The sequence below is a fragment of the Notothenia rossii genome (assembly GCF_949606895.1).
Source record: "Notothenia rossii genome assembly, chromosome: 3".
Classification (NCBI taxonomy): domain Eukaryota; kingdom Metazoa; phylum Chordata; class Actinopteri; order Perciformes; family Nototheniidae; genus Notothenia; species Notothenia rossii.
In genome coordinates this window covers 51,510,778-51,522,350 of record NC_136901.1, presented here as the reverse complement: position 1 = coordinate 51,522,350, position 11,573 = coordinate 51,510,778, and the positions used below count along the sequence as shown (strand labels likewise).

The 11,573-nt window shown below is 41.6% G+C and overlaps 1 protein-coding gene across 4 annotated transcripts; it reads left to right on the top strand.

Moving 5' to 3' along the window:
• The first annotated feature begins 1,699 nt into the window (after positions 1–1,699).
• LOC307033618 (uncharacterized protein) lies at positions 1,700–9,990 on the top strand. 4 transcript variants are annotated; one of them, XM_079672155.1, is made up of 4 exons: positions 1,700–5,264; positions 5,881–6,537; positions 7,377–7,435; positions 7,619–9,990. In XM_079672155.1, the coding sequence occupies exons 3-4, from the start codon at positions 7,424–7,426 to the stop codon at positions 8,093–8,095; spliced, it is 489 nt and encodes a 162-aa protein (XP_079528281.1). In that variant the 5' UTR covers positions 1,700–5,264; positions 5,881–6,537; positions 7,377–7,423; the 3' UTR covers positions 8,096–9,990. The 4 variants fall into 4 exon arrangements, with proteins under 4 accessions (XP_079528281.1, XP_079528282.1, XP_079528279.1 ...); XM_079672156.1 differs by lacking the exon at positions 5,881–6,537 and having other exon boundaries at positions 1,700–2,015; XM_079672153.1 differs by having other exon boundaries at positions 5,881–7,435.
• The last annotated feature ends 1,583 nt before the right edge of the window (positions 9,991–11,573 follow it).

The window sequence follows — 11,573 nt, the reverse complement described above, 5'->3', positions numbered from 1 at the left end:
TTGAGCAATGTTCAACTTTGGAAGCCTGTCCCACGGGGGTCCGTGCGCACTCCACACGAGCCGTGGGTGCGTCAACAGCTTTATTCAACGTGTGAGTGTGGAGGATATATGCACGCCGGCGTCTTGATCAACGCCAGGCCCCTTCATAAAGTGTTATCTCTTGGATATGTCTGGCTCTTTCTCAGCGTCTGTGCTTGCTGGGGCAACACCAGTGGCGCCAGCAGGGGGGGGGGGGGGGGGGCAGGGGGGGCATTGCCACCCTGATATATTTATTGGCCCCCCCAACACACATACCGCCTAGCCAGTCAAGTATGCGTAGTAGTTTATCTGATATTTGACAACAAATACACAGCCAGCGAGTGGCTTGATTTGAGCTTCCAACGCTCATACTGCAGCCCCTCCCTCTCCCACTGCTACCATGGTAACACTCTGATACTCGGCGCACCACTCTGATACTCGCGTGCACCACTCTCTGGGATTCGCACAGACAGCAGCAGGTTGCAGCAAAACGTTTCTTTCTACTGACTGGGTTAGTCCAAGTAAGTTGTATACGTTCGTTGCCTGTTAAGCCCCACTTTAGGCTTTAGTGTATTTGCTTTAGGTAGCAAAAAACGTAGATATGCTTACCTTTAGCTGTTATTCTGATCAAAATTGTGTTCAATGGCATTAAAACGAGAAAAACGCTGGAAGACCTGGAAAACAGGCTCGGGGCTCAGTAAAGGCTGGCTTGACTTCAGGTATAATTCGTCTCTAAACACACTTTGACGGCTTTCCTAGTTACCCTTAGTTTAGCTTGCTAAGCTAACGTTAGCTGATGTCGGTATGCTGGGCTGGTGTAATGCGTAGGCTACTATTAATCACTGCTGTGTGTAATGTCAATTTGCAGAAAATTAAGAGAAAGTGAGCATACATCTCTTCTTATTTTAAGAAGAAGATGAGTAAAGGAGAGACAGAGCTGGCAGGGGAGCAGCTAGTGAGGAGAAGGAGGAGGAGGAGGAGGAGGAGGAGGAGGAGGAGGAGGAGGAGGAGGAGGGAGAGCATGATAAGGGTGCACAACACCAGACAGCAGCAGGCCAGGCACTGGCAGCAGCATCAGTCAAAGAATGGAGACAGAACAAATCAAAAGCAGCTGTTCCTGGACCACCAGGTGATGTGATGACTGTGACCCTGCCGAGGCTAGAAAGTAATGTTGGGCTCATCATTCTAAAAAAGTACTATATTACTCATTGCTCTTTTCTCTTTCCAAAGGGGTTATTATAGTACTGTGTTACTAGTAATGTATTACTGCCCAAACACTGCTAAAGAGTAAAGTAATCTAGATAATTGTGTGGTTATAGTGTTTCTACATTAACATTAAGTCATGACATAACCACTTAAAGCATTCTGATTCATGGTTATTGGTAGTTGAGTTTGAATAGAATTGTCATATATAACAGATAATATCTGTAATTAGTGACTATGGAGAGGGGTTAGCTACTCGTTTTATAATCATTATTTTAATATCAGAATAACTGAGTGTGCCTCTTATTTCTTCACAGACATCTCCCAGTCAAGAGCAGAGCAGCCCAAGCAGCCACACCTGAAGTTCTTCCCACGAACACTTCAGGGGGATCGAAGACGGTGCTTCTGTAAAGACTGGTTCAATTCTCATAAATGGCTGGAATACTCTCAAAGTAAAGACTCTGCCTACTGTTATGCCTGCCTGCACCTCAGTCTCCCTTCCTCAGGTGATTCGGCATTCACATCGACAGAGGGGTTCAAAAATTGGAAAAAGGCAACCTACAAAGATGGGGGACTTGTAGGCCATGCCAAATCTGAGGCACATACAAATGAAATGTTGGCATAGGCAGAATATGAAAAGTTAAATGCAAGCACATTCTCTCTCTCAGCGTCCTTAAAGGCAGAGTATAGTAAATGAGTCAAGGAAAATAGAGAGTATATAAAAACAGTTGGAGAAGCCCTGCTTCTCACAGCTACCCAGAACATTGCGCAGAGAGGACATAAAGAATCAGAAGGTGAGAATAAAGGAAACTTCCTCTCTATTATGGAACTACTAGCCAAACACAATCCCATAGTCAGAAAAAAGAAATGGCAAGTCAAATAAATGCGACATACTTTGGGCATTCCACGCAAATGAAATAATTGATTGGCTGGCTGAAATGGTCCGCAGCTCAATTATAAATGAAGTCACACAAAGCATTTTTGCAAGAAGGAACAGATGTCCATGTGTAATTCGGTATTATTACAATGGGTCAGTATGTGAAAGCTTTCTCGCATTTGAAGCAACACAGCGCCTGCATGCTGCAGCACTTTCACAGAAAATTCTACAAATATTGCAGAAGCATGGTCTTGACTACAGAAACCACCTAGTAGGGCAAGCTTATGATGGAGCCTCAGTGATGAGTGGAAAGAACACAGGTGTGCAAGCACGTATTAAATCAGAGGCCCTATTAGCATTTTATGTTCACTGCAATGCACATTGCTTGAACTTAGTTTTAGTTGACAGTGTAAAATGCATCCCATTAGCATTAGCTTAGCATTTAGCATCAAAATTAACATTCGTTTTTTTGTGAGTATTTTCCTTAGTATTAGCATTGTTGTGTCTTTGTGTGTATTTCTTTACTCAAAAATAGCTTATTTTGCATTTTATATTTTAGTATTTAAACATAATTATATATTTTATGTATTTTTGATCCAAGACTATTGTTGTATATTTGTGTAGGCATTATTGTTGATATTTATAAATAGTTATGGTCCTGGCCTTCAGTATTTGTAAGAGAGAAGGGTAAGAACCATCAGTAGTGGTTTTGGTCTTATGTCAGCCGACAGTAAGGACCCAGGACTTTTTCATCATCGGTTCCCCCAAATTCTCTTATTTTTATTTAGAAATTGTAGGAACACATATTTTTTCTTTTCTTCAACATATACATTTAAACATTTGTCAAAGGTTGTGAATGGATGGTAGAAAAAAAGCTTTTACTCAAAGGGTTATATGAATGATTTACAACATTCTTTGGGGGGGAACAAACGCCCTTGGAGTAACCACTGGGTTACTCATTTTTTTGGGTATGTTCAGAGGTGTCCAAGGCCTAAGGAGGACCTCCAGTGGTCCCAAATATTTATGGCAGTACGTGAAGTCCAGTGGATGTGGTCCCTATCAGTGTTGAAATATTCTCCCCTGAGCATGTTTACATGGCCTGAGGTTTATTGGATAAGCTTGTTCAGATTCCTAATGTTTCTGATTGTTCTAGGTCGTAATTTTGTTGAATGGTTTATGCTGGGGACGTAGATCGCAGCATTGGGAAATGTGTCCCTGGCCGAAGATAGAAGTTTGTTGAGGTTGTTCCCCAGGATGGTCGCGGTACCATTGTCCCTGTCATTAAGACCGAAGCACAGGAGAACCTTTTTTGCGTCTGGCGATGTAAGGGTCTTGTACTTTACTATGTTAATTGCATGAGATAGTTTAGCCCCTGGGTAGCAGTCCACCTGGATCCTATTATCATTGATTGGTGGGAGGCGGGAGATGTTCGAGTTGCCCATGATGATGATCTCTTGGCTAGGAGTCAGGGACCAATTCTCCCCTTTGTTGCCTTGATGATGGTGGTGTGTGAACAAATGTCGTGGGGTAGTAGGTTGGAGATCAACGTCCTCTAGTGTGAGTTGTCTGGGGCACCCTGGTTTCGGTTCCGGGCCGTTTTATTTAATGGGCATGGTTTGTTTTTGGGTTCTGTTATTCGGATTGGGAAGGGTTGGAGCCAGGGGAACGGTGGAAGATTGGGCAGGGCTTTGAGAGCCTTTGGTTGGGATAATTTGAGGTTGGGGGGTCGGAATGGTGTTTTGAGGGAGTTTACAAATAGAGAATTTGATACCCATAAGGTCAAGATCCTCAGCTGTTTTGAGGAAGACTGGATCCTGGATCCTTGGATATGTGGACCTTGCCCATTTTGAAGCCACCTCCCAGGCTTGTTGTTCCTCCACCCTAGTTAGTGACTTAAGTTTGCTCAGTAGAGCTACGATGTTTTGATTGTGGTGTTCGTCCGTTATTTGGAACCCCGTGTGAAGCCAATTGTTGGCATTTCCCTGTAGGAGGTGTGAAGCTTCCATCGTTGGGATACATGGTGTGAACGCACTTGCAAACTGATTTTTGGTTTGTATAAGGTATCTAGGGGTGGGTGTAGAACCCCGGATATTGTCCCTGACATTTTGCTGGTGATAATGTGATCGCAGGGGCCCAAAGATGGTCCTCGTGAGCACTTGGAAGTCTGAAAGTTCCCTGTGGGTCATATTGATCATGGAAGTGTCTGTAAAAAAAAAAATAGAGTGAGATAATGTAAATAATTGTAACTGAATATAATCATAGGGGAAGAGTCAGAACGAAAATATAAATGGGATTCAGTGGAGAGCAATGAAGTGGGCGAGGTAATAGACTTATTGTTGGTTTTAAGATTAAATATTTTAGAGAAAGGAGAGAAAGGAGAAAGGTCCCCACCGGGACCTTAATTGGAATTGGTGAGAGGTAAGGAGTACGCTGTGAATACGGTCTAAACACTCCCCGGCCGGAATAGGCCTCTCTGTTAACCTGTTACCCTCTGATCGGAACCGCGAGAGGGGAAAGGTTGGGATAGAGAGAAACAAAAGCAGATGTCAGAAACACTCAAGCTACGGAGGTCAAAAACCATATGCTCTCCGGGGTCAAACACACAGAATCATGTGACATGATACACTGTATAAACCTGTGCCCTAGGTAATAGGACAGTGCACTATATATTGACCCTCCAGAAAAACGCGATTCTGCGATCGCAGAATTTCCCGCATAATCAGCAAAATGGCGCAGATATTTAAAAGTCCGCATATTTATCAAAAGGCTGCATAAACCCCGCATTTTTCCACACAAAGTTGAGAAAAAAATAAAAAAGTTAACTCGTCTTGACGAGTAGTGATGATGACGCAACGTCATCAGCCTGCGCATCACAGAAGGCAAACACCGTCGTGTGAACAAATCGAATCCATCACATTTACCCACGAACATTTCAGCTAAAGACCGGGCAAAGCAGTACCCCAATGTCTTGCACGAAAGTGGGGGGAAACTGTTCTGTACCCCGTGCAACTGTGTGTTGGAGCATAAAAGGAAATCGACTGTGAATACCCACTTCGATTCGCTCAAACATTCAAAAATGCTTTCTGCTGCGGACAAGGAAGCCAAGCAACTCACGCTCACAGAGGCTTCAACCTCCAAAACCCTTTTGAGGGTTGCAAGAAACGAGGTGAGTAGCCTACAAGATTGAAGCTGGTCAGATAACGAACGAGTAAATGAAAACAGAATGAGGAGGAGGTGTGTGTGTGTGTGTGTGTGTGTGTGTGTGTGTGTGTGTGTGTGTGTGTGTGTGTGAGATAGCCCAATTGCTTTTACAATAAATAAACATTGAATGTGTCTCATTGAATAGTAAAGGGGTTTAACTTGTATTTGTTCTGTCTTTGTATACATGTTTGTATAGGTATGTATGTGCATGTGTACATGTGTGTGGGTATGTACACACATGTATGTATGTATATGTGGGTATATATTTGAGTATATGGGTACATGTATTACTGTTATTATTCTTTATTCCCTTATCTATTAATTTTCTTTTAATAATTATCTTCTACATTACTTTACTTTTACCTATACATGTATCTCTAGTTAGTTATTTAATTTACTAGCTATGACCGGGAGGGGCGGAAAGGGGGAACAAAAAAATAAATATTGACTGTATAAATGTAAACTCATTGTGCCTGACTCAATAAAAAGAAAAAAGAGGGTTAACGTTAGTGGCAGGTTGTGTGTGAGAGAGAATAAATAAGACAGCCCAATATTTTAAAAATCTATTCTTTTTTTGGTAGATTTGTGAGGCCTGGGTCGCCACCTGCACTGCTTTCAACATTCCACTCTCTAAGAGCGACCATCCTGCAAGGAGGAAATTCCTCAATGAAAATGTAATCAATGGCGGAGCCATTCCAGGATTTCACCAGCTTCAAGAGAAATACTTGGGAGCAGTATATGAGAAGGAAAAAGAAGAGTTGAAGTCTCTTCTTGCAGGAAAACCTGTTGCTGTGATATTTGATGAGACTCCAGATGTAGAGGGGAGATGCGTGCTGAACATCCTGCTTGCACCACTCAAGAAGGATCATTCTGGTCGGATCTTGGCCTACCTTGCAGACACCGAGTTCCTTGAGCAGTGCAATCATTCCACTGTATATGTGGCTGTCGTGAAGTGCCTACAAGAATACAGCATTCAAAATTAGGATGTGATTGTGTTTGACACAGATAATGCAGCCTACATGAAGAAGGCATTCAAATCTGCTCTGCAGGCGCTGTACCCCAACTCACTGCACATCACGTGCATGGCACACATAACGAACCTCATCGGTAATGCCTTCCGCAAGCCTTTTGTTCAGTTGAACAGCTTCATGATGAGTTTCTCCCAGGTGTTCTTCAATGCTGGATCACACAAGATAAGATATCTCTGCTTCATGACAAACAAGCTGCCAACAAAAAAGGTGACCATGCCTCCAAACCCCTGTGCAACACGGTGGAACTCCTGGTTCTTTGCAGTTGTTAAATATGTTCTTTATTCTCGTGTCCAGGAGAGAAGCTTTAAAATGAGACTAAATGGAGTCTCTGAAAAGATTCAAATGAGATACTTTAATTAAAAAAGGCGCGGTAGTGTTACAGACAGAATATTGTTCCGGCAGAAAACAGCTGTGATCTGGCTCTCCTGAGCAAGAAGAGAAGCGCGAAATCCCCCGTTCGGTGCCGTTATATATCCTCTGCTGGCTCCTCCCCACCAGCCGGCTCACCTCGCCTCTCATGTCCGTTGTTGCATTTAAACAGAGGATTGGTACTTTTCACCTTCAACATATGCTTAACACGCCTTTTCTCCTCATATTCTCTTTCATCCCTTTTCATGTAACACATTATAAACGCTGTAATCAATACTCTAAAATATACAGAAAATGCTTCACGGCTGGTTTGGTTTCCGGTCATTCCGGATGTAGTCACATGCTACTCTCGTCTGTAAACAATAGTGTATTCAAATAAACTGTACTTTCATTTAATATTCAACATGGTAGTATCTCGACATCTATAGTTGTAGTGTTAAATCAGTAGGTTTCGGTTTTCACCACATCACGTCATTTCGCTACTCAATTCACCTCTTTAGGAAATCATATATTAGCCACATGCTAAATGCTAACCGTAGATGAAGGATTTTCAGAATAAAAGCTTAACTGCTTGTGCACAAGAATTTCTGGTTTTTCAGTATAAAAGAGCGTTTAAACTGACGGTATGTTTAAGCTACATTATACCATAAAAAAATTGATTTTAATTTCTAACACAGTACAATACCACAGAGAGTACTTTGGACTGTACAAGGAGTTCATCGAGATGGAAACACAGGTAAATACATGTGTAACTTCACATAACAGTAATTATCCCTTTCTCCACCAGTTAGGCCCCTTACACCTACACACACAGAAACATGAATGTGTTAATTATATCAACGTAAAATGTAGTAACATTTAAGCCTTACTGTATGTTTGACCTAATCACTTTCTTTCTCTTTGTGATTTTCATTCACAGGTGTGTGGCAGAAGTGTACCACAGTCAGTGGAGAGACTCCAGGACATGCTTCAAGACCCAAACCTGGCTCAGTCCCTAAATGTGCAGATCAATATCATGGCTGACAAGTGCAAACACATCCTCAATCTACTAGACATCTTCGAGAGCAGACGCCCAGTGACCACAAAGATCTTCAATTATCTGGAGGATCTGCAGGTGGTCTTTGCTGCCAATAAAGAGATGCAGTATGAGGTATGTGACGAATACTTCAAGGAGTTTGACCTGCCACGCCGCACGAAGACCGAGATCCACCGCACAGTTGGCGAGGCATACGTCAATGCTGAAGAAAAGCTCACCAAGTACATGTCAGATGGGCAGCCAGCCATAGAGTTTCTCCAGGAGGTCAGGGTGTTTGATCCTCGTCACATCGCATTCCTAGATGACTCTGTAGAATGCTACAAGGCCATTCCAGGTTTCACTGACGTGCCAAGACATTAATTTGATTCTTATTTCACAGCCCTGGGTGCAGCAGCACTCAGAGCTGCACTGTCTGGCGTTGTGGATTTGGATGTGTTCTGGGATGGCGTACAGGGGAGACTTCCTGTACTGTCTTCCTTGGCCCACCGATACAAAGATGCTGTACGAAGCAACAGCATCTACAAGCTGGTGTTGTCCAGCCGAAGGAGATCAACTACCAACCAAAACCTCAAAGCCTTGGTCTTCTTATGCCATAACCAACGGATCCTCAGTGGAGCGTTTGAGAGGGAGGAGAGGGAGAAGGGAAATGTGATAGAGGGCGAGGATATGGAGGAGTGGGAGGACATGGATATTGAGGGAGAGGGGATGGAGGATGATTAATGATTGGACAGTGACACATACTATGCAGTCGTTTTCAAACACAGTGGACTCTCATTTCATGCAGGAATTAATACAACTTGAGAGTTGTAAGATTGCTCTTGAAAAAATGTTGTTAACCTATGTGTTCATTTTTCATACACTGTGAACTCTTGTTGATGCATTCAGTAGTTAATACAACGTTAAAGTTGTAAGATTGCACTTTTTCTTGTGTGTTATTCTAAAAAACCTTACAGTTGTAAGATATTGCACTGTTTTTGTGCACTGAAGGATTATTTGAATTATTTGAAGGATTAAAGTAACGTGTTATGGCAGGAAAGTTAAATCTGGTATATTCATTTTAATGTCACCTTCCTATATATTCATGTGTGTTAAATTTGAAGGGACAAAGTATATTTTCCCTCCCCAATATATTGAGGTGAAGTCTTTGTGTTTAGAGAAGGATGGGAGCAGGGGACATCCTAATTTGGGGATAGCTCCAAGACTCTGGAATGTTTCCCTCATAAAAGAAGAGGGTGCGTTACACATGCTTGGGGCAAATATGTGTGTTTTCATTGCAGTAAATATATGTGCTACATGATTACTGTTCAACTATACCTCTGTTCTTATTCTTTCATGTGTGGGTACTAAATGGCTACAAACATTGTGGAGAAATTAGCTTAAACATGTTTTATTACTCTATATGAAATGGAAGCAGCTTTTATGATAGGGACGAGAGAGCATTTTCAGCATGTCAATTATCAGGGAAATCTACTTGTTTTCAATAGACGTGTGTGGTTAATTACTTTGTATTAATAATAACAGTATGTGTAAAGGAAGCTGGAAATATACAATGTGAAACGTTTTATTTGAAGTAAAGATGTGAACAATAGCTCAAATGGCGGGAGGGGCTGTAGGACAAATGAGTGTGTTCTCTATATTAGGCCTGTGTGAAGTTTGACTATTTGAAAAGCATCTCTAATACTGCTTAAGAGCATAGGTAATGTGTTCCTCGTTATTATTGATATGAAAGTAATTAACATGTATTACGTATATTTAGCCAACTATAACAACTATATCTTAAAACATACTTTTAACTTGTGTGTGGCAGCCTGAGGCGGGAAGATGGACACAGGGACAAAGGACCATAAAGGGGATGTGTGTGTGCTGGCTGCAAGATGTGAAATAAGATAAGGAAACTTGTTGTTTAGAGCAGGTTCGTACCAGACACCAAAAGGTGTCTGGTCTTCGTCAAACTGAAAGAGACTTTTTGTTTCCGGGTTTCTTCTGCTGTGTCGCACTGATTGGGTTTGACAGGCCATGTGTTGGTCTCTCCCAATAAGATGACCTCTGGGGGAAAGCACGCTCACACCTCCTCCTGTGTTTTAGTATGAAAGCCTGTGTTTTCCTTTGGTTCGCGCTCTTGTTTTTGACCGGCCGTTCCTGAGACCTGTCTCACACGTGGTAGAACCTGAGCCCGGAGTACTCTGCAGAGTGCTTCGTGATTCCTTTGTATTTGTATTGTTACCTTGTATCATTAAAACAAGATTATTGTTTCACTTGCACTCTGGTGTTTCTTAATCCCTTCCTTTTTACGAATTTACCCAGCTTATCAAACGACACGCGGAGACGAGGTTGGTTTTAAACATCCTCCAAATCTCCAACAGCACATAGCTTAACTTTATTACAACCTTACAGTTGAGTTGTGAGAGATTATTGCACTTTGTTTTGTTTTGTTATTGCATAGCAATACAGTATTGTGTTACCTAAGTTTTATAGAACCATTCAATGGTCAAGTAGATTTGCCTCATGAGAGATATCTTATTTTCAAAATCCTATGATTTTGGCGAGTTGATGTTCAACAGTTACTCAGTTTTTGTCTTTGAAAATATTATTATAGCATAACAGATGTTTTACCTCACCTTTATAAAGCAGGAAGCATTTATTTTATTTTTTGAAAAAGTTGTGATTCAGGAATGTTTAAGCCATGCTTAAGTTGAGAAAATAATAAATAACTACAACATTACCAGCACTTTCTGTGATGTAGCTTGCTTCTAGTATGCTTGTTTATCATAGCAACTCTTTAAAAGTGCTCCCTTTCATTCAGTAGTAGCCTAGTAACAGGGTGCGGGAGAATAATCACCTTTTTTCCCGCTTCCCGCATATTTCACAACTGTTCGCATATTTGCAACTTTCCGCATATTACGCAACTTCCCGCAATTTTCCCGCATAAAATCACATAAAAACCCCACATTTTTTATCGCATAATCAAGGATTTTAGCCCGCATAATCAATGATTTTAGCCCGCATAATTAAGGATTTTGGCCCGTGTTTTTCTGGAGGGTCTATATATAGCACACAGTAAATAACACACAATTGTGACAGCTTAAACACAAACTTAACCCTTGATTAGAAAGGCTCTCACAAGGGGGACATAACTCAATTGCAGGGGTTTCTGAAAGTAATCTGGTACTGGGCATGTTAAAAATGCTCCTTCGCTTGACCCACCATATTCTGCTGGTGATTCTGATTAGCTAACGTTGATTTTGTTACGCTTACCAAACCAAAACAATAATGAGGAATATGCAGTCGGAGTAGTGCAAGTCATGCCTTTGCCATAGATGGGGGAAACCATTGCAAGGTTAATCATATTTTATAAAACGGACAAGTCAAATTAATCAATCTGATTGGTTCTTAGCCGTGATATACTGAGCGTATACCATGGGTAGAATTGTAAGTTACTGTTCACAACAATTCAGTATCCCTCCGCGCCTGAGACAAACAGTATACAGTTGGGCTGAAAAGCAAACTGCCTGCAGTTGCTTTTCAAACTGGAACAAGAAAGCAGCCGCGAAGTAACGGGGCAGAAACTCTCCTTTTTACGCAGCGGTCCAGACATAGACATCAAACGGCAAAACATATTCACTGTGCAGTTCCTTTGGCATTAGGGCAGGGATATCTAGATACTTTCCAAGGTTTGACATAATGAATTGTGCTACTTTTAAAGCAAGCAACAATGTTTTCAAATCTGTAATCAAAGAGGTTCGCAAAAACGCTATTGAACAATCAGATTGCTTGATTTGACTTGTCAGTTTTATAAATATATTTAAATTTCTTCCGTTACGAAACAAACTTACAAAGG

Excerpts from the sequence above, each read along its gene's own strand:
- LOC307033618 (XM_079672153.1), top strand. The coding sequence starts at position 7,325 with ATGTTTAAGCTACATTATACCATAAAAAAATTGATTTTAATTTCTAAC. Across the intron at positions 7,436-7,618 it reads TCATCGAGATGGAAACACAG|GTGTGTGGCAGAAGTGTACC; the intron begins GTAAATACATGT and ends TTTCATTCACAG.